The 22,598-nt window shown below is 47.3% G+C and overlaps 1 protein-coding gene across 7 annotated transcripts in view; it reads right to left on the bottom strand.

Annotated features, from left to right (window-relative positions):
* SEC16A (SEC16 homolog A, endoplasmic reticulum export factor) overlaps positions 1–22,598 on the bottom strand; it is a 44,966-nt gene that overhangs the window by 6,000 nt on the left and 16,368 nt on the right. For 3 of the 7 annotated variants that reach the window (XM_079961177.1, XM_079961182.1, XM_079961178.1), the window contains exons 5-29: positions 21,775–21,895; positions 20,473–20,659; positions 19,157–19,319; positions 18,900–19,042; positions 17,770–17,831; positions 17,525–17,663; positions 16,882–17,124; positions 16,185–16,282; positions 15,425–15,506; positions 14,923–15,040; positions 14,673–14,784; positions 14,068–14,173; positions 11,643–11,783; positions 10,683–10,796; positions 9,886–10,093; positions 8,966–9,205; positions 7,320–7,408; positions 5,527–5,580; positions 4,742–4,891; positions 4,530–4,607; positions 4,374–4,430; positions 3,951–4,062; positions 2,647–2,793; positions 1,560–1,654; positions 1,016–1,090 (exon numbers count right to left, since the gene is read on the bottom strand). In XM_079961177.1, coding sequence (XP_079817303.1) covers positions 1,016–1,090; positions 1,560–1,654; positions 2,647–2,793; positions 3,951–4,062; positions 4,374–4,430; positions 4,530–4,607; positions 4,742–4,891; positions 5,527–5,580; positions 7,320–7,408; positions 8,966–9,205; positions 9,886–10,093; positions 10,683–10,796; positions 11,643–11,783; positions 14,068–14,173; positions 14,673–14,784; positions 14,923–15,040; positions 15,425–15,506; positions 16,185–16,282; positions 16,882–17,124; positions 17,525–17,663; positions 17,770–17,831; positions 18,900–19,042; positions 19,157–19,319; positions 20,473–20,659; positions 21,775–21,895 — 3,134 coding nt within the window. The remainder of the gene's footprint in view (positions 1–1,015; positions 1,091–1,559; positions 1,655–2,646; positions 2,794–3,950; positions 4,063–4,373; positions 4,431–4,529; positions 4,608–4,741; positions 4,892–5,526; positions 5,581–7,319; positions 7,409–8,965; positions 9,206–9,885; positions 10,094–10,682; positions 10,797–11,642; positions 11,784–14,067; positions 14,174–14,672; positions 14,785–14,922; positions 15,041–15,424; positions 15,507–16,184; positions 16,283–16,881; positions 17,125–17,524; positions 17,664–17,769; positions 17,832–18,899; positions 19,043–19,156; positions 19,320–20,472; positions 20,660–21,774; positions 21,896–22,598) is intronic. The other 4 variants (XM_079961179.1, XM_079961183.1, XM_079961180.1 and 1 more) reach the window with 3 other exon arrangements.

The following is a 22,598-nucleotide window of genomic DNA, read 5'->3' as shown; positions in this document are numbered from 1 at the left end:
AAACACACACATACACACACACACAACAACACACACAAAAAAAGGGAATCAAAAAGTCATCATGCAGGCTTCTGCCTCAAGCTCTCTGTTCTCCTATTTTCAATAAATGGGGTGGAGAAAGGACCTTCCAGCACCAATGGTTAAATGATATGAATTACAAAAGGAGGTAAGTTAGCTTAACTTGCAGAAATAAAAAATAAAAGGGCAGGAGAGTAACTTCTTTGGTTAAACACACCCAAGATGCAGCAGGTAATGGTGCCTGCCTATGATTTGTAAATCTAGTGGGGTTACGGTTATGCATCTGCATGGCATTTAATATGATAAACCACACACATGCACAGAGGGGGAAAGAGGAGAATCTACCACCCTGCCTTTTCACATAAAAAAAGAAACTTCCTCCACAACCTCCTTCCTGTGGGGAAAGGCCACAGCTCAATGGCAGAGCAACTGCTTTTCATGCAGAAGGTCCCAGGTACAGGCCCCCATGGCCTCTCCTGGCAGGGCTGGAAATGTCCCTCCTTGTATGAAAACCCTGGAGAGTCACTGCCAGTCAGTGTAGACAATACTGAGCCAATGATAAGGCAGACTCCTCTGTTCTTTTATGCAGAGACCTGATCAATTAGCACCCCCCCCCACGCCCACCCCCTGCCCAGCCTGAAAGAACAGCCTGCTGGAACAGACCAAAGGTGTGGCATTTAGTCCAGCCTCCTGTTCACACAGTGGCCACCCAGATGCCCCAAAGAGAAGTTCAAGAGCAGGATTTGAACACAAGAACACTCTCCCTTCCTGTCATTTCCAGCAAATGGATTTCAGAAGATGACTACCTCCAAATGCCAAAACAAATCTGAAAAGCCTCTGCCAACTACTCCTGGTTCTGATTTTGGAGGTAACACGAAACTTCAGGGGCAAATCTGCTCATGACTCAGTTACCTGCTGCTGCTGTCCCTTTATCTAAGGGTTTAGGACTTGCCTGTAGAGGCCCCACCCACCCACCCATTTGGCCATGCAGACCTACCTCTCCAGGCTGGGAGTCCTCTGGGTTGGAGGGAGGGAGCTCAGAGCCAGGTGGCAACACGGCAGAATTTAAGTACTCCAGGGAGAAAAACAAAGAAGCAGAATTAGATGGCAGAACAAACCAGGGAATGGGACCCTAAAGGCCCAGCAAAATGCTACCAACAATCCAAAGATCAATAGGCTTTTGAAAAAAATAGGTATTTTACGAAATTCTTTTCTTAAAACAGAAATCCTGCTATGGGACAAATCCATATCAGTCCCCAACAAGGGTTGTGTAACCTCCTAAAGACTTATAAGCGACATGCTGGATCAGGCCAAAGCGGGCCCATCTGGTCCAGCCTCCTGTTCTCCCAGTGGCAAACCAGATGCCTATTATGCCACAGGAAGGACCTGAGCACAACAGCAGCACTGCCCCCACATGTGTGGTCTGATTCAGAGGCACACTGCCCCTCCAGCATTGGAGGCAGAACATATCCATCAAGTTAGTAGCCACAGGCAGTCTTAATATTCTCTGAGAACAGGTTAACACTGCAAATCCAACTTACTGAGGGTTCTGCAGCCACTCCAGGGTTGCTCTGGCTTCCTGGCACCAGCTGCCCTCCCACCCCTTTCTCCTCCAAAGGCAGCTGATCCTCTGGAACTGCAGGAGAGAGACCCCAAGTTAGTACACAAAACAAGCTTTGTATCTCTTCAGACAGGGTGGTTGGACCCAAAGGTGCGCATGGGAGAGGCCAAGACTGAGCAGCCCATTATCCAAGGAGAAAAGACCACAAGCAAAGGATAACTCCTCTTTGCCCCTGAGAGTAGGTGGGACTAGCAAGTAGACCTTCCACCTGCTGCTGGACTACAACTCCCATCATCCATGATTATCAGCCATGCTGACTCAGGGGTTGATGAGAGTTTGAGTCCAACGTTGTTTGGAGGGAAACAAATTAGCCACCTCTGCACTTTAGAGCTTTCCATGATTTTCCAGAAAACAGCTGTCTGCGATAAAAAGTTTCACCCTCTAAACTGAATAGGGGTGGGGGTGGGGAGACTAATTGCTGTTTGTTAATTGGATGTTCTACACAGTGTCTACATTTCAGAGTTACGAAGCCATAAAAGATTGTTTGCTTCATATTGTATACTCTACTCTAAATATGTTTTTTAGTATTTTCATTTTTATGTTGTAGAAACTCATGTTTATTTAGCACCTTGGCTTTTACTCTTTTAGATCTATTGATCAATCGGGGAATATATTCTCTAGTGCTGGCTGTTCAAACATCAAGTCAACTGGTAAAGGAAATTTCAAATTTCAAGGAAGAACCAGAGAATTGTAGGGCTGGAAGGGAACCCCAAGGGTCATCTAGTTCAACCTTCAAATCCCACTGTTAAAAATTATTATTATAAAACCCAAGGCACCTAAAGAGAGCGAGAAATACTTATAGCTGCTGGCGAATCCACCCACTAAATGGCAGTTCCCATGAAGACTGTGAAAACTCATGACACTTTTATTTCCTCCTTTCCTTAAAGAACAAGAAAGAGGCCAAACAAGAGGAATCAGACTGACCCTCAAACAGTTATACAAGAGGAAGTGAGGGAGGCAGAGGAGGTGGGCTGGGGCAGAGAGAGGCCTCTCCAGGCTCGACTCACCTGAGTTTGGGACGAAGAGGTTTGCTGCGATGGGCATGGGGGCCAGGGGAGCAAAGAGGTCTGATGGAGCAGGGGGCGCAGCACCACCACTGGGTGACTTGGCCCCACCAGGGTTCAGGATGTCGACATACCGGGCTCTGCTTCCTGCTGGAAAGAGGCAAGGAGGAAAGCTTATCACCATGCAGTGATGGAGTCTGAAGGTAGAGATCAGGGAGTGGGTGGGTGAGGGCAACCAGGAAGCAAGAGCACCCTCCAAAAATAGTCATAATCACATTAGCAAGGGTCCAAGCAAACCCATTAAAACTAATGGACATTATTAACTTAGGTCCATTCATTCACAGAAAGCCAGCATGATGTAACAGTTAAGTGTTGGATTAGGGCCTGGGAGAGACTAGGGTTTGAATCCCTACTTGGCTATAAAGCTCAATAGGTGTGACCATGGGTCACAGTCACTACCTATCAATCTAATGTAGTAAGGATTAAAACAGAGAAGGAAGAGAACTATATACACTGCCTTGAGCTCCTTGAAGGAAAAGGTGGCATATAAATTAAATAAATAAATGAATTTTCAGTTACTCTAAGCAGGACAGCTGGATTCAAGCTCACTAACACTGGGAGTGTGAAGTGCGGAGAACAACACGTGCCAGTAGAATAGCCACGTAATGGTCATTCCACACTTGCAAAGAACCAATTCTTCAGTGTGGCAGCACCTACCCTGTGGAACTCCCTGCCCCTTGATGTTAGGAAGCCACCTTTGCTGTATTACTTTCAATTCCTGTGTTGTTGTTTTAAACTGTTTTTAAAACTACTCACTTTATACTGAAAAAACAACTAACAAAGTTTTTTGTTGTTGTTTTTTTTAAAACCTGGCCTTTGGTCATAATGGCAAAAAATAACTGCTTATCCAAGAGCAAGAACTGCAAGTGAATATGGAAATAAAATCTGGGAAAACTGGTTGCCCCTTACACATTATTGTCAGGAAAGTAACTGCCTACTCTGAGAGCAGATTCAAGTAGGTTTTGAGGTATACAAGGTATTTTAAATAGGAAATACTGTAGTTCTGTGCGTTATTGTTAATAGTTGTCAAATAATAATTACACACACACACTTCTCTGCCTAATCCCTGCCTAGTAATTATTTGTTTCGCACATAATTTTGCGTAACGGTAACAGACCTGACATGCAGCTTCTTGCATCTGTAATGACTGGCAAAGATTGAATCCTCTGCCAAGGACCGAAACAATCAAACATGTCTATTGTACATGCTATTAATGCCCAGAACACAGCTCACACCTGAACAGTTACCTGCTTTCCTGGAGAACATGTTTACGGAGCTGTTGGGAGGTCCTCCTGATCCAGAGGGAACTGCTTGAGGGACCTGAGGGAACCCTGAAGGAGGTGGAGGTGGTGGCTTGCTCTGGAAGTAGGAGGAAAACAGACCCTTGAAACCAAGGCCACCTCCTGGGGCAGGTGCATTAGGAAAGGAAACGAACTAAACTCTGCTCTTTGCTTGACCCCAGACTATCTGTCACATTCACATCATGCACTGTGATACCACTTTGGACAGTCACGGCTTCTCCTGAATAATTTTGCGAATTCATTCAGGGTGCCAAGGGTTGCTGGGAGACCCCTTAGACCCCTCGCAAAGCTACAGCTTCCAAAATGGTTGAACAGCCAATCCCTCTTTTACAGGGAACTCTGGGAACTGCAGCTCTGCCCAGTATTTACCTCTTCTTCCGGTTCATCCAAGTTGACCCACCGCTGTTTCTTTTCATCCCAGACAATCTAGGAGAACACATAGGAACTGGTTAGGAGGCAAACCAGGCAGGTTGTGCAGATGTTCAGTTAAGGACTCACAACCACTGGGATTCAGGGTAGACCTACCGATTTGTTCTTATCATCAGGGAGGTGAGCTTCGTTCTTGCCTTTCCCCATCAGCCAGCCAAGCCACGTTGCTCCACTCTGCAGGGAAAAGAAAAGAAAGGTAAGTCCTGCAAGAGGGTGAAGACAATGGCCCCACCCCCAACAAACCCAGCCAATTGGAAAAGCTGGGGGCAGAGATGAAGCTGCTACTTTTACCTTGAATGCTGGCCTACCTTCCGAGGCTCAGGCTCTTTTTTGCTTGGCTTCCCTTCTGGGATGGGCGGTGGGGGCGGGGAGGGCTGCTTGGCTGCAGAGTTCCGCCTCTCGCGCCCAACAGAGTGCACAGAGGATTCTGAGGTGGTCCGGGATCGCACCCCGAAGCCCTGCAATTGTTACAAAAGGAACCAGGATAACATTACAACCCCAAAAGAGAAGGAAGCTTCAGCAGGTGCCAAGAGGTGTTGTGGGTCCCGTTAGTCTGGGTCCCCTGTTAGTCTGACTCAAGAGCAGATCCGCTGAAATACAGTGGTTACGAACTTAATTTGTTCTGGAGGTCCATTCTTAACCTGAAACTGTTCTTAACCTCAGGTACCACTTTAGCTAATGGGGCCTCCCACTGCTGCTGCACCGCTGCATGAGTTCTGTTCTCATCCTGGGGCAAAGTTCTTAACCCGAGGTACTACTTCCGGGTTAGTGGAGTCTGTAACCCGAAGTGTTTGTAACCAGAGGTGTTTGTAACCCGAGGTACCACTGTAGATGGATGGATGGATGTTGACTAACTTTGGTTGATCAGCTTTGTTAACTTTGGTTCGTCAGTTTCAGTGGGTCTACTCTTGAGCAGAACTTAGTTGGACACAACCCAAGGTTCATCAGGGCAGAGAAAAAATTCCAATGCAGCATGGAGGTGTGAAGAAAGAATGAGATATTTTTTAAAAAGGGAGGAATGAAAGAGAGAGACAGACAGACAGACAGACAGACAGACAGAGCGACAGAGGTAGGGAGTCTGCGCATGGCATACCATGTGAACTGAAGAAGACTGGGAGGTGGATCTGGATCGTCGGCCCGAGCCCTGCTTAGACACAAAGCCAGTACATCAACAAGCAAGCTAAGCCAACCTACTAACAGCGGATGCAGAGTCAGACCAGCACATTCTTCAGCCACAAGTTGAGCTTGTTAAGTGGGAAGGCAAAGGCTATATGGTGAGCCTGATACAACAAGTTGGGAGTGGGGAGCCTTTGGCCCTCTGGAAATTGCTGAACTACAACTCCCATTAGCCCCAGCAAATGTGGCAAGTGTGATGATGGGAGTTGCAAGTTTTCAGTTGTTTTAAACTGCTTTTAATATTGTGTTTTAAAGTTGCAACCCACCCAAGGACCTTAGGGTGAAGGGCGGGTAATTAATGTTTATAACAACAGTTCAGCAATATCCAGAAGACTATAGGAGCTCCACGCCTGTAGCAGGTCTTGACTGGACTCCCCCCTTGACCACCTGGCTCAGGGGTCTGCAACCTTTAAGACAAAAAGAGCCACTTGGACCCGTTTCCTAAGAAAAAAAAAACTGGGAGCCGCAAAACTCGTCATTATAAAAATAACTTTTTTGTCACTTTTTTATTAGTTCTTTGTTTGACCCCTCAGAATTACTCCTCCTCATAGAAATAAATGTTAAATTAACAAGTTACCTTTTTGTGTGTGTGTGTTCTTCACTCCCCTTCAAAACGGTGACCAGCGTATATGCCCCCTTTCAATGCAGTGACCAGCGTACATGCCCCTTACAATGTAGCGGGCAGGCGGGCAGGCGGGAAGGTGACGTCAGGACAGTGTGTGAATAACGCACGCACCGCCCCCATGCAACGTCACAGCCAGTACAGCGCCCGCCACAGTGGGGAGTGTCGGGGCGCACAATGTGCCTCCTCCCCTCGCTAGTATCCGCCCTGGAGCCGCAGCAAAGGTGTAAAAGAGCCACATGCGGCTCTGGAGCCGCGGGTTGCAGACCCCTGACCTGGCTCCTCTGCTCTTGGCCACTCTTCAGTATGACTGTGTGGAAAGGAGGATTAGGTTATCCGGGGGGGGGGGGGGAGGTGTCCAGAAAATCTGGCCCACACACCTAAAACAGAGGGGGCTACTCTGCCAAACAAACGGTCTTAGGAACATGAGAAGCTGCCTTATACCAAGTCCATCCTGCTCAGTGTTGTCTCCACGGTTTCAGGCAGGGAGCCCTTCCCATCCCTACCTGGAGATGCTGTTAGGGACTGAACCTGTGTCCTTCTACATTCAAAGCAGGCACTCTACCAATGAGCCACCTCGCCTTCTGCTTCAGCATGCCCCTGGCGTCTGAGCATGCACACAGCACACACAAACAAGGGTGGGGATTCACAGCACGCCTTCAATACCAGACCTTTTTTTTCTGGGCTGTACACAACAAAAATTTTTCTCAGTGTACACTCACTGAAATGAATAAGCCTAAATCAGTCATGTCCCATTAATTTCACTGGGTCTCCTCCAAGTATTGGGTTAACGTTGGGTACAACCCTTTTATGTGTGTGCCAGATGAGGATGGCCACACACTCATCGTCAGCACAGCTAGCTGGGAAGACAGCACTTCCGAGCGACGGATTCGAAAGCAGAACCCAGAAGCGGACCTCCAGATGCCCCTTTGCTTGGCCCTCGTATATACCTGAGCTACAAACTGGAGAGGAAGGAAGGACAGAGCTTTCAGACAGGGTCATGGGTGGAATTTGGCTCCAAATTAATGGCCATTATGTGCTCCCAACAAAACAAAACGTTAAAAAAAGAGTAAGAGCAGGATGGATACCATGCTTGCCATCTTCCCATAGAAGTCATCCTCTCTGGGCTCTGGTCTGGCCTTCCAAGCTTGAGTCTCCTGGGAGCCACCCTGCACTCCTGAGGCAGATATAAAAGACAGGTCAGGATGAGTATGCAATGGGTTGGAAGGAGGCACAAGAATGAATGCATCATTAAATTGCACCAATGGATAAACCAGCTCAACGTTTGCTGAACTTGCTTTCACAGGAAGCAGTGATGGCCATCAACCTAGAGGGTGATGCTTTAAAGAGGACTAGACAAATTCACTGTCCGGAGAGGACTAGACAAATTTAAAGAGGACTAGACAAATTCAGGGACGCAGGTGGCGCTGTGGGTTAAAGTCTCAGCGCCTAGGACTTGCCGATCGAAAGGTTGGCGGTTCGAATCCCTGCGGCGGGGTGCGCTCCCGCTGCTCGGTCCCAGCGCCTGCCAACCTAGCAGTTCGAAAGCACCTCCGGGTGCAAGTAGATAAATAGGGACCGCTTACTGGCGGGAAGGTAAACGGCGTTTCCGTGTGCGGCTCTGGCTCGCCAGAGCAGCGATGTCACGCTGGCCACGTGACCCAGAAGTGTCTCCGGACAGCGCTGGCCCCTGGCCTCTTAAGTGAGATGGGCGCACAACCCCAGAGTCTGTCAAGACTGGCCCGTACGGGCAGGGGTACCTTTACCTTTACCTTTAGACAAATTCATGGAGGAGAGAGCTAGCAATGGCCACTAGTCAGGGTGGCCACGATGCTCTGTATTCACAGCTGGGGGCAGCCATGCTTCTGAGCATCAGTTGCTGGAAACTACAGGAGGGGAGAGGGCTCCTTTGCTCAGATCCTGCTTGAGAGTTTCCCCAAAGGCATCTAACTGTCCACTGTGAGAACAGGATACTGAACGAGATGGGCTACTGGCTGTGTTGAATCAAAGGTGAATTGTTTCAGAAGCTTTGCTAATGACATATTGGCTGCCAAGATAACCCCACAATTAATGGCTGTCAAGATAACCCCACAATTAATTGGTAGTTGTTGCAGCAATGAGCTCACATATGTTCACAGTCACTTGCTTTTATAGAGGCTAATGATGCTTTGATGTTACCCTTATCTGTGAGGCTTGGGGTGCTGGGCTCTGAGCCCAGAAAGGGGAACTATCTTTAAGACTTGGGTATCCACCATCAATGCCCTCATCTAGTCAGGTGAAATGACATATGCCGCTTTGTTTATGAAGAATGTATGCATGTTTGCTTGGGTGTGGACAAGCCATCTGCTTGCTATGTTGTCTATCCTGCATCTGCAAAGGCTAGGAGAACTGGCAGGCTGCTTTGCTGTAAGTCTACACCTTCTCTAGAACTGGCCACTCTGATGTTTTTCACATTCTTCTTTAGTGTCCCTGCACCCAACCACTCCTACAAGCCCTTCTTTGGGCCTGCGGTTCAGAACATTGGTCAAGGGCTGGTTTCTTCTTATGTTCTTATAATATTTTGGTGTGGACATTCGATATTGTACGGCACTCCCCAATGTGACCGTAACTTTGCAATGCAGGACATAAGCAAGTGATGGGGACCTTTGAAACATGTGCAGCTCTCCAAGAATGGAAAAAAGCAGAGAGACCCCTTTCTGTCACACCCCATCCCTGCCACAATGCCAGGACAAACCTGCATCTTGGTTGAGCTGCTCCTGCAGCTGAAGCTCATTTGCTTGAGAGGATGGACCTGTTTGTGGCACCATCCCCATCGTGGGGTATGGAGGGTTCTGCTCGGCTCCATAGGCATGGGCATAGCTGGGTCCTTGCCCTGTAGAAGGAGGAGCCGCAGGGTAGAAAGGCGTATGGCCAGTAGCCTCTGAATGGGAAGAAGGTGCCGCAGTGACTGAGCTGTCAAGGATGGCCTGGGGAGCTATGGAGGGAGTGACAAAGAAGGTAAATGGACATCTAGGATGTTTGTAACCCACAACAGACTGGAGCCCAGAACAACTCACTATCAATCCAAAGAATATTCCACCCCTCTTTGATGGATGAGAATATATTTGGGTCAATTTGCATGGCCAGAAGCAGCTCAGTGGCTGCTGGCAGATCAAACCTACCATCAATGAACTGCATGGGTTGTGGAAACAAGCTCCACCCAGGCAGCCTGTGTGCCTTGAGACATCATAACCAAAAAGAGCAAACTGGATCCCCAACCAAGTGATGACTACTGGCACAGAGGAGGAGAAGGCTAGCAGTGGCTACTAGCCATGATGGCTATGCGCTGCCTTCACAGTTGGAAGGAGCAACTGTATCCGGCTCTTGCTTGTGGGCTTCCCACTGCAGCATCTGGGTGGCTACTGTGAGGACAGGAAGCTGGACTAGTTAGGCCACTGGAGTGACTCATCAGGGCTCCTCTGATGTACTTAACACCAAACACAACAAGGCCTTAAACTGGGAGCACAAAGGGTCCTGGGGAGCCCACCACCACATTCCAACAGTGGACACTGCTGACAAATGGTTCCCACCCTACAATTCACTGTTGTTTCTTATTCTCCCTGCCCCATCTCTGACCTCTCCCTACCCCATGAAACAATGGCAAGGAACACCCACCGGAAGGCATCAGCTGGACACTCGGCTGCACAGGGTGACCTGTGCCAGGAAGCAAAGAGGCCAGGAGTGGGTTGTCAGAGCCGGATAGCATCTCATGGCCAGCCCCCATCCCCTCACTTTGACTGACATGGTCCAGTTCAGAGCTTGGTGTGCTGCAGGCATATTGCTGAGGTGTGGATCTCCCTGCGCTGTAAGCGATCCCGCCCTCCTGGGAGAAGAAAAAAATCAAAGATGGCAGTTTTCAACTGACAGACATATCTACATGTTTCCCTTTGCTAGGCCCAAGACCACCATTGCAAAAGGTTTCTAGGTTAAAGGCCCCTCTGTGACCTCCATCCCTTAGTCAGAGAGAGAGGAGCACAGGTCGCTGCCTTACAAGGAGTCAAAGCATTGAGCCCATCTAGCTCAATATTGTCTACACTGACTGGCAATGGATCCCTTCAGGGTTACAGACAGGGTTCTTTTTCTTTTGTACAATGGTTCTTGAGATCAAGGAGCAAGTTTTGGTCTATGTCTGGAGACCCTAGGATGCAATTTTGAATCAAGATGGTGGATTGAACCTTTCAAAACTGATTTCAAAACTGCACTGGTTTTTTCTTGGTTTCTTAATATTCCTGAGCAACATGAGGTATAAGGCTGCTAATGTTTCCAAGCAACTCTTTAAAAATAAGGGAAAGGTTTTCAGCTGAAACCCTCAGCTCACTTCTGTTTATACTGCACAAAGCGGGGCTACACTGATTGAATGAACATGCTTGGGAATCTCACACACTGAACTTATGGGAGGACAGCACACTCACCTTGATCTGCCCATCTAAGCTTCGAAGTTGTATCAACCAATCAGGTTCATCAAAAAATTCCTGCTCAGGTTTCTCCCTTATCTGAGGGTCAAAGAGCCGCAACCGAGGGGAGATCTGTGAAGCAGAACCATTGGAAATGGTCAAAGGAGGACAGAGAGAAGGGAGCTTCTGGGACTGCTCTGTTGGGGCAGGCAACTGCAACCACTTTTTAAAAGATTTACATATATTTATTTATAGTAATACATAACAAAGTATAATAGCGGATGCCAAATAAAACTAAATAAGACAAAAGTAGAACAGGATAGCTAAACATGTAGGAATAAATTTACATACTAAAATCCAACATAATAAATTAACATCACAAAGTTTCAAGTGACAGAAATGGGTTAACATTCTCCTGTACCTTATTACTTCAGTACATTATAAAAAGACTCCATTTCCTGATGAAGAGACTATCTTTTAGTCTGCCCTCTCTGGTTCTCACTATATATGTGAGCTTAACTATGTTAACTATGTCCCAGATTTTAGTTATCCATTCCTCATGGATGGTGTTCTCATTTCCTCCCCAGTCATGACAGATAATAATTCTGGCAGCAGGCAATAGATGTTGCATCAATTCCCTGTCCTCTATTAGTACAGTTTCTTTAACATTTCTGAATAGCAAAATCTGACGATCCATACATAAATTATAGTCAGGTATTACTTAAAAATTTTCATTGCTGTATCTTCCCAGAATGTTCTAAGTTTTGGGACAAGTCCAGAATATATGCTGCATTCAAGCACAGACTGCAGTCATTTCTAACTTTATGTTTCCCTCTCCACTGAAGATATCCAGGGACTAACTGCTCATAGAAACATGGGAGAGGGCTGTGTGTTGTGTTCGGAGGGGCCTACCTTAACCAAGACACACAGCACTGGAAAAAGGCAGTTGAACCCCCCCCCAACCCCAATATACTGTACCTGGATCAGCTGACTAATCAGGACCGGGGAATAGTAACAGGGGTTCTTGAGGATGGCTTTGGAAATCACTTCACAGTAATGGAAGGCCTGTGCGGCCAGCCCCACTTCGGCCAGTCGACAGGCATAGATAAACTTAAAAACCTGTAAGAAAGAGGATTTTGAATCTTAGGTGATGGCCTTAGCAGCAGCAGCAGCAGGAGCAGTTAAAAGCATGAGGGTGCCTGGCCTAGACAGATGACACCCAGCTCTACCTCTCCTTTAAATCAGAACCAGTGAAGGCGGTGAAGGTCCTGTGTGAGTGCCTGGAGGCGGTTGGAGGTTGGATGGCGGCTAACAGATTGAGGTTGAATCCTGACAAGACAGAAGTACTGTTTTTGGGGGACAGGAGGCGGGCAGGTGTGGAGGATTCCCTGGTCCTGAATGGGGTAACTGTGCCCCTGAAGGACCAGGTGCGCAGCCTGGGAGTCATTTTGGACTCACAGCTGTCCATGGAGGCGCAGGTTAACTCTGTGTCCAGGGCAGCTGTCTACCAGCTCCACCTGGTACGCAGGCTAAGACCCTACCTTCCCGCGGACTGTCTCGCCAGAGTGGTGCATGCTCTGGTTATCTCACGCTTGGACTACTGCAACGCGCTCTACGTGGGGCTACCTTTGAAGGTGACCCGGAAACTGCAATTAATCCAGAATGCGGCAGCTAGACTGGTGACTGGGAGTGGCCGCCGGGACCACATAACACCGGTTCTGAGAGATCTGCACTGGCTCCCAGTACGTTTCCGAGCACGATTCAAAGTGTTGGTGCTGACCTTTAAAGCCCTAAACGGCCTCGGTCCTGTATACCTGAAGGAGCATCTCCACCCCCATCGTTCAGCCCGGACACTGAGATCCAGCACCGAGGGCCTTCTGGCGGTTCCCTCATTGCGAGAAGTGAGGCTACAGGGAACCAGGCAGAGGGCCTTCTCGGTAGTGGCGCCCGACCTGTGGAACGCCCTCCCATCAGATGTCAAAGAGATAAAGAATTACCTGTCATTCAGAAGACATCTTAAGGCAGCCCTGTTCAGGGAAGTTTTTAATATGTAATGCTGTATTGTTTTTAACACTGATTGGGAGCCGCCCAGAGTGGCTGGGGAAACTCAGCCAGATGGGCGGGGTATAAATAATAAATTATTATTATTATTATTATATTATTATAGACATGCTGCTTGCACAAGCAGCACCAATGTTCCAGAACCTCAGAGCTGTCATTTCTTCTCAAGCAGCCCAAACCTACAAGGTGCCTAGTGCCCAGCCCCTGCCCTGGCGTTCACTCCAGACTCTTATCAACAGCTCATGTCTGGGTCATGTAACCTTCATAGAGAGGAATGTAACAGGGGACTTTGCCCCCTTATGAGGAAACACCCTTCGAGGACACCAGGATTGTGCCTGGAATAGCTTTCGGCTGATGCAAGCAAGTTAATTAAGAAAGGTATTTGTATGATCAATGTGTCATTAAAAAAATGAAAACGGGTCACAACAATAAAACCTTAAAAGCTTGAAATAAAAGCCATTAAAAAAGTTAGAAATAAGACAGCAATTAACAGTTGTGGAAGGAGGTCTTCTTAACTGCCCATGTAGGGCTGGCAAAACAGAAATATTTTCAGCAGGTGTTAAAGAACAGGCTTATTGGCCAAGTTCCTCTCCTCTGCTCAAATGTCTCTCAAGATCTGAGGGATAGCTCAGTCGGCAGAGCAAGAGACTTTCAATCTCAAGGTTGTTTGGTTTGTGCCCCACACTGGGCAAAAAGATTCCTGCAATGCAAGGGGGGAGGCTATATGACCCTTGTGGTCCCTTCCAACTCTACAATTCTAGGATTCTAAGGCGATGCTCTCATTTTAGCTGCAATTTTTTAATCTTATGTTTCTATCTTTTGCTAAATCCTTTGTACCTGTATTACAATGCATTTTAAGCAAGCAGATGTTTTCATGCTCAGGATTTATCCTGTGTGTGCTCTTGTTTTAGTGAGTCTGCAATGGTATAAAAAAATGATCTGATCTCTCCACAGCTCCATGCATCCAACCTGAAACACTCCTTTCCCAGCTTCTGTGGCCACTCCCATCTTTTGCTTTTCCTTCCTCTCCCTCTCCTGCCCTGAAGCTGTGTGGCCCAGAGGGTGGGGTGGAGGTGGGGCTGGGGGTTGCCACCGCCCCCAGCACACACAAGCCAAAAAGGAGCTTCCTCCAGCACGCATTCCCAAGAAAGGCTCCTGAACTGCAGGGGCAAGGTGCTTCTTTTCCATGCTTTCTCAGAACTTGAGCTGTGTTGCACATTATAAGCAAGATCAAAGTGGAAGGGGACAACAGCTGTCAAGCATTTGCAACCACTGCAAAACAACAAGGGGACAAAGAGCAGCCATCACCCAGGAGACTGAGAAGACAGGAGGCACCCCAAACCTGGAAATTGGGCAACGAGCATGGCTGTGTCCCCAGGGACTGCGCATATTCGTAGGCTTCTGTCCTTCGGATGGCTTCATTGGTGGAGAACTTTGAAAAAGGTGAACTGAAAGGTAAACAGAAGGGGGTGTGAATGAGACACAGGCACTTGACTTGAAGGCCATTTAGAATATGGAGGTAGAAAAAGGCGCAAGACCCTCTGGCACCCCTTGAACAGCTCCATCAGCAAATTTCATTACCATGGCCCTTCTTTGGCCTCAGAGATAGAAACTTGGGACAGGGGCAGAGAGACAAGCCACAGTCCCTCAGCGAGGCTGCAATTGGCCCAGGGATCAGCAATAGGTGCATATCAAAATGTACACAAAGGCAAGGCTTTCCTGCACAACAACCACAACCCTGAGGCAGGGAGAGGCAGCTTTAATGCTCTTTTTTTTTAAAAAAAAAATGGTGATAATGAAGGGTGGCTGCTTCAATGCATTTGAAACTGTGTTTGTGTTGGTTATTTGGTGTTTGCATGCTGCTTTGTGAAGGCTCACCCCTCTTTAGAAAGTGGGTTATAAATTTATTACTTAGGGCTTCATGGCAACCCATTCCTCCCCACCCACCTGTGGTTTGAGCCAATCAGAACCAGCTTAGTTGTTTTCTTCGTGTAGACTCCGAATCCAACCTGAGCCATCAGGTAGCAGAAGTGAGCAGCATCTAGGAGGCCTCTCGAAGCTGTGGCAAAAGACAAAAGGCATCCTTTAAAATGGGGGCAGGAGAGGACTGAGGCCCAGGGGCCCTCTGTTCCCAGAGACTGATCACTCTTCTCTCCCACCCCAATCTCCATCGGTGGGATTTGCTTCTGTGGTTTACCAAGCGTGTCGCCCATGGTGGTGATCGTCCTGTGCTCCACCTCCATGTTATTTGTCAGGTTGGAAAGGACCATTGCCAAGTGGGGTCTCCAGTCTCCCCATTTCTCATCTCCACAGCACTGGGGGGGGGGGGTGGCAGAGAGAGAAAGACAGGATAAATGAATTTTCCAGTACACTGCTAAGTCTTTACCTCTGCCTTTCAGTTTGTTTCTGCATTAAAAACAACAACACTGTACTGTGATTTTACTGTTTTGCTTTTACAATTGTTTTGCACACTGCCTTGGGACTAATGTGAATGGAGGCATAAAGATATAAAATAAGATGAGCCAATGCAAGTCTGACGAATAAATAACTACAAATTCACAAAGTGCATGGCTGCTAAGGGAGCACTTAACAGTGCATTCCTGTTTAAGCACACACAAAACTGAAAGCCCTTTGCCCAATGAGGAATTGTGGCCTCCTCCAATGGGCAGGGACAAGGCAGGCTCTCACTCAGGACTCACTGTGGATGCTGCGGGCATCCTCCCGGACATGAGCTGGTAGACAGTCTGCAGGGGGTCGTTGATTGGGAGGCTGTTGGCGAACCTGACAAGCCAAGAACACACAAAGTCAGGGGTCTTTCTAAGGAGACATTAAGAGAGTCCAACGGCACTTTGAAGGCATAAGAAGAGCCCTGCAGCAGCAGTTGGATCAAGCAAAGGGAACCCATCAAGTCCAGCTTGCCAGTCCAACAGCAACCAACACGATGCTCCAATGGGAAGCCCAAATGCAAAACCTGAACACAACATCAACTCTTCCCACTTGTGGTTTCTAGCAACTGGTATTCAGAGGCATACTGCTTCTGGCAGTGGAGGCAGAACAAAGCCATTGTGGCTAGTAGCCACTGATAGCCTTCTCCTCCTTTGATTTGGTAAATCCCTTTTAAAGCCAACCATAAGAAGTCTGCTAGACTGTGCAGTCCAGCCGTCTTATGGTGATCAAGCAGATGTCCACGATGGGAAGCCTGTAAGCAGGACCTGAGGAAACAGCAGCAATTCTCCCCACCTATGATTTCCAGAAATTGGTATTCATTGGCATATTGCCTCTGATAGTGGAGAGAGAACATGCACCCATCGTGGTAAGCGCATTTATTTGCTTACTCCAGGCAAGAGATGAGTAAAGAACAGGTGTGGGTAACCAGGTGACGGCAGCAGAGTTTTAAAAATGTATTGAAGTTCACTGGAAAAAGGGCTGGGAGTGCACATGGAGGTAGGTATATTTTACCTGGTCATCACTCTTGCATGAGCCCTACTGTCCATCTTGCTGGCCAGCAGCAAAGCGTGGCCCCAGAGCCCGTGTTTCATGGCTGATTCCAGAGCGTCCTGGTGAGAGGGGGGGGGGACAGAAACTTGTCAAGCTGGGCATGGATCTCCCTGGGGTGTGCTCAGCACCCATAGCTCTCCTCCTCACTCCAACACATGATCAGGAAGAAACCAGCATTTGACCGAGAAACCTTTAATCAGATTTCTTTTGGTGTCAGCACCTAGGGTCAATGCCAGCTTCTAGAAAGACCTTAAAGGGGCTACTTCAACATCTTGGTATAGAAGGGTGTGGTGTATCGCCCTCACTGAAAACCCAACATGCAAGCTATGACTGGCAAAGAAGAAGAATACACAAGGACGCTTTTGCTGGAGAGTTGGTGGGACATCACCACCATCACAAATGCAAAACCAAACAGGACCAGTACCCAGCAGTTTGCACTAATGTCATGCGAAACACTTCCTCCCTTCCTTTTAACAGAAACATCTGCCATTGTAAGGTGGAAATTACTATTATAACAAAGATTAAGGTATCTCCAGAATTGGGAGTCATAGTGCTGTTTTTGTTGCCTTTGGTTCAGTAACAACACTAAAATTTTACACACACATACGTATTACTGTTATGTAAGAAAGAAGGAAATTAGCCATCCCTAGCCCGTCACCTTCTTGCGGCCATAGAGCAAGAGCTCCCGGAACCGGTCTGTCTCCTTCTCGAGGTTGCCAATGGTGGCGATGAGGCTGTCTGAGAGGAAGGAGAGCTGGGCTTCTCCAGACTCCTCCTCTGCCTGCTCCAGGGCCTCGTTCGTGAAGTCAATCAGGTTTGCTTCATTGGGTGATTTCCCTGGGAGCCACACTGTGCGATGATCCTGCAGCAGGAGCTCAGCAAGGTCTGTGCCCACCACTGTCTGCAAGGAAAGCAGTGGACAGCAACACTCTTTCAAAAGGGCAGCTTGGATGGAGACATCCCACAACCTGGCAAGGGGGTGGGGAGAGAAACATCTAGCTGGTCCCCCTTAGCCCAGAAACTGCAGGACTTGAGTTCGCAGTCAAGTGTGACTTTAGGTTTGTTTAGTAAAATTAACTGTTTGGTAGACTATACCCAAAGAGTGATTATCATTCTTTAGCTCTGCATTCAGGCATTCTTTCAAAGCTCAAGGTGGGAGGGCAGGGCTGGGCATGCCTTTCCCTGTACATCACTGCAACCATCCCATAAAACTGAAAGCACAGTGAGTTGGAAGGATTAATCTGCAGGATATTAAGTATTTCACTGGTTCAGATATTTAGCAGGAAGCCCAGAACTCTTACCCCATTCTGTCTGCACAGGAGAATGATGAAGTCCCAGAGGAGCCGGGCAGACTCCTTGTCGATCAGAGTGTCATTCTGAAAACACCGGGTGGCTTGGTTCTGGGCAAAATTGATAACATCCACTTTGTGAGTCTCTTCTCTATAAGGAGGAGAAGAGAAAGCAGTGGTGAGGCAGGGAACTAGGCCTCCAAGGGAGGCAGCTCGGAGCAACCTCCGACGTGACGAAAGGCAAGTGCTTCACATACTTGGTGAGGGGGCCAGGGAAGGCTCTCATCTCCTCCTGCTCCAGAGAGTGCTGCATCACCATCTGCAAGGCAAGCAGAGGGGAGCATCGTGGACAGGGTCTGTGATGCATCTCATTACACTGAAGGCAGCACTAACTAGACCCTGCTGAACTCACAAATTAGGGAACTCAGCAATGGGGGAGTGGGCTCTGCTGAATTAAGGGGGACATAACTATTAATAATAACAACAATAGTAATGTATTACCCATTCATCAGTCAAAGGTCCCAGGCAGGATTACAACATTAAAACACAGTATGCAAACCAGTTTAAAACAGCTTACAATCACAGAAATATGGTGGGTTCTAAAATATACCCCTGAAGTGACAAATGTCATGGTAAATACTAATAATAATTTATTATTTCATGAGGCAAGCCAAAGTTATAAGGACACATATAAAACAGATAACTACATATAAAACCATGAAAACAGTTGTGTGTATTCTCTCTCTCTCTCTTTCACACACACACTTATTAATATAAAGTACAGTTTACAACCACATCACATAAAGAAAAGCAATGGGATAAATATTTTAGAAGGCTTAGTGAAATTAATGGCAAGCTTTGTTTCATTGCATATCATCATATTTTTTTTTTAAAAATGAGCTGGCCCTTTATACATATTAAGTGCTATTAAGCATTATTTATTATTATTATTATTAATAATAATAATAAATACATTTGTCCCAGATCACCTGGCACTTCAAGTGTGTGACTAGCAAAGACAGCGATGAAAGCTGGGCATGAACCGGAAGCTTCCTAGAAAGCTTCCTCCTCTATTTTGTCTGTTTAAAAAGTGTCTTAATTAGTCAAGTTCAACAAATAAATAGAAGCTCTTCCAACAAAGCTCCATTTTAATTTTTTTTCACCGTCAAAATAATGTGTTCATTCCACCACATTAGGCCTCATATTTGAGCTCCTTGAAGGAAAGGTGGGATATAAATGCAACAAATAAATGAACAGAGCAATGTTTTATACAGGATGGTTTAGCCTGCAAACTTGGTAAGGCAGTGAGAGATTCTGTAGCATTAACAATAGCAAGACACAGAGTCCTGGGTGGAGCACAGCTGAGGCAGGCATTCCCCTCCCTTACCTCCATGCTGTGGATCTCAACCAAAGCTGGCTGCCCCTCTGAAGGCAGGTTTGCCAGGACCTTGATCAGGTAGCCCCCAGGACCGAACCTGCAGCAGACATGGGGCACTGAAAATTTCTCAGGCGGCAGAGGCCTTGAAGGGGCTGTGATGGGGAAAGAAACAGGCAGGCAGGTTAAGAACAAACGTCTGGCAGGTGTCGGCTCTCTGTTTGCACCTTACTGGATGCATAAAGCCCAAGAAGCCGCCCAGGTGCTACCTTGTTCCACAGTCATCCACGCAGCTTGAGTTGCATAGCTGTCCATGAAAGGGGACTGCTCGCCAAAGTGGTCATAGGAGTACTCTGTGTGGAGTGAGACTGGTTGGTGATTCGCTTCATAGGTGCCAGCTGTCAGGTCATGGTTGCTTCGATACAGCTGGCTCTGGAAGGGAAACATAAGGAAGAAGTGCTTAAGGGCCAGAGTTTGAGCAGAGGAAATGGCAAGGTACAAGCTACTCACCGCCCTTCAAGTGAGAGCCCAGGTTGTCCTAATAAACCACAAGGACCTGCCCAGGTTCTAATATCATCAGTCGAGCACCTTCTAAGTGCCATCCACATCAGAAGAATGGTTGGGGGTGACGTGAGAGAGAGTGAAGTTTCTTCAGCTGCTCCCTGAGGATATTCTCTCCCAAGAGAGGTCAGGATGGCTCCCTCCTTGCTATAATTCTGCTGGCAGGTTGAGACTTCCCTGTACAGACAGACCTTTGGAAGACTAAGGTGCAGGTGGTGTTAACCACTGGGCTGCTGTCAGAGCAAACTCAGTTTTTAACTGCTGGTTTTAAATGTGTTTTGATGTACAGTCATACCTCGGGTTACAGCAGCTTCAGGTGTGTCTTTTTGGGTTGCGGACTGCCGAAACCCAGAAGTACAGGAACAGGTTACTTCCGGGTTTCGGCGGTCGCGCATGCGCAGAAGCGCCAAATCACAACCTGTGTGTGCGCAATGCGGGTTGCGAACACTGCGGGTTGCGAACGTGCATCCCGCACTGTATTGTTTTTAACTAGTTTCCTTTTATTACTTTATATTTTACAATGATGTTTTTAAACTTTGGAAGCCTTGAACCCCAACTTCTGAGAAAAGCAAGACATAAAACATTGAACATCAATAAGAATAGTATTAATAGTATCATAATCATCATCATATCTTTATTAAGAAAAGAGCTGGTGCTGTGACATCTTTATTGTAAATTATTTGTAGGCCTTAATAAATCATATATATGTGTGTGTGTTTCTGTTAATGTTTAGTTGTTTTTTAAATTATTTTCTCCACCTCGCACATAGGTTTCTAGCTGTTCTTATTTTATCCTTAAGTCACCTTGAGTCTCTGTCAGGGAAGAAGGCGGGATATAAATAAATACAATAACAACAACAACAACAACCCTGGGACAGTTTCTTTTGGTGGTGGAGGTGGAGAGAGAAATCAGCGAGACCCAGCTGAGGCACAGCTAGTGCAGGGGGAGGGGGGAACCCAGACTGCAGTGCTGGGGGTTCTTTCGTGCTGCCAGGTGATTCTCCAGAGACAGGCCAAAGTCTTACCTGCTGGGAGCGTGAGCTGAAGCTGCTCCGCCGGCTGTGGGAGCTGCGCAGGCTGTGGCCAGACTGTTCGCTGTGAACACTGTGTCGGTCAAACTCGTCCCCATAGAGGTTCCGGCGAGGCTCTAGGTCATCAAAACTGGCGGTGAAACGGGGGTCATACTGCCAGTGCTCCTCATACTGTTCGTGGCTGCAAGGCATGGAAACAAAACACAAAAGAAAGTGCAAGGGAGGCCTTGGGATTGTGGGGAAGCTCCAAACGGAGGGGTCCTGAAAGTACTGCACAGGCTGCCAGTGAGCCTGATTTAAGGGGTCAGTGCTGGCACATAAAGTCTACAAGGGACAGGGGCCCAGGGGCCTACAAGAGTGCCTTGTTAACACTCAAAGGCCCTGCTGGTGCCACTGCTGAGCTCTGCCTACTTGGTGTGGACCTGCAACAGGGCCCTTCAAATCCTAATTTCCACTGTAAAACTGAGGCCACGTTCACAGCGCTATACTGCTTCAAACACTCAAGGCTTCTTTCCCCAAAGCATCCCGGAAGCTGTAATTTGTACAGAGTTGTGGGGAGACTGCCTCCTCCCATTCCCCTCCCACAGCTAGAATTCTCAATGTTTCAACAATCAATCTCCTTCTGAGTGAACTCTAGGAATTGTGGCTTTGTAAGGGGAATAGGGGTTTTGTAACAACTCTCAGAACCCTTAACTACACTTCTTAGCTATGACTTTTTAAAGTGGTGTCATGTTGTTTTCAATGTATGGTGTGAATGTGGTTAGGTCCCATCTACGCCGTACATTTAAAAACACCATTATACCATAGTGCTTTAAGTGTGTGGTGTGGATGTCACCTGTATTCCACACTATTACAGGGAGATTTCAAAGTCTGCAAAATCATAGAGCTGTAGAACTGGGACTCAAAGGGTCATTTAGTCCAATCCATCTGCAATGCAGGAATCACAGATAATGTGAGAATCACAGCTAAAGGACAGATAGACACCTCAATCCACTTGAAGTTCTCCAGTCTCTGCCAGTCCTTTGGACATCCAGTCCCTTGGGATCGCATGCAGGCTCAGAAGCCAGGAGAACCTTAGCTGTTTCTGTCACTGCTGCCATGGCCAGGCCCTGCAAGGGCAGCAGAATTCTGACAGAGGAAGTTCCCTGCCAAGGAGGGGCTTTTTCTACTCAAATGTGAGGCCCAGAATGTGATCCTGCTACTTCACGAGCTTCAATCCTCTGGGGGTGGGAGGTGCACTTGGTGTTTTGAGAAACACCCATCAAGACCATTCCAGACATCCAGAGGTTCACAAACCTGTTTGCGTAGGGATAGGCCTCTCTCTTTTGGTAAGGGTGCTGTTCTGGGTAATCCCAGTACCTCTGGTCGTAAACGCTGGGGTCTCTGTACCTGGCGTCGTATGGGTAACGGCTTGGACCTTAGGAGGGCAAAGGCAGGAGAAAATCAGTAATCCCAGGAGCTTCACACAACCATTTCAAGCCACATTTTAAGACTTGCCAGAAACAGAGAGCACATGCTAGCATTCTATATGAAAATCCAGGCGTGTCAAATTTAAAAATGGCATCCCTGCTATTTATTATACAAGGTGTGTGTAAGAGAGTTGTGTGAACTTGAGGCTGTTTCAGCTATAATTAAGAATAGAACTGGAATGTCCCCTCTGAAAACTAATGGGGTCAGGTTTTGAAGAGGATGGAGTTTGCCATCAAAGAAGTGCCCTCTTTCTCTCTCCAGAAAATGTTATTTTTAGGTTTGAGATTATTTTTTAGCCAGATCCCATGCAAGGTAATAAACCTCTGAGCTCATTTACTGGGACATGCACACCCTGCATTTCCACCTTTAGCAATGGAGGCACTCAGGGAGTTCAACAGGGTTTACTCCCAAGTCAGCATCCATAAGGCTACAGCCTGGGAATTTCAAAACAAAGCCATCTCAAAATATATAATAAAATTAAAGCATCCTCAGCAAGGCAAATGGGGGCATTGCTATGCATCATTCCAAAACATACAAACCCATTTTCTTACAACCAATGCTGCTTGGTTTTTTCCTTCTCAAACTTGTAAAGTTGCCAATTTCATTACTGACATACAATTCCACACCTAGGGATTAGCTTTTATCATGAA

The sequence above is a fragment of the Podarcis cretensis genome (genome assembly GCF_951804945.1).
Source record: "Podarcis cretensis genome assembly, chromosome: Z".
In the NCBI taxonomy this organism is placed as follows: domain Eukaryota; kingdom Metazoa; phylum Chordata; class Lepidosauria; order Squamata; family Lacertidae; genus Podarcis; species Podarcis cretensis.
Note: the sequence above shows the minus strand (reverse complement) of the source record. Positions and strands in the feature narration are given on the sequence as shown.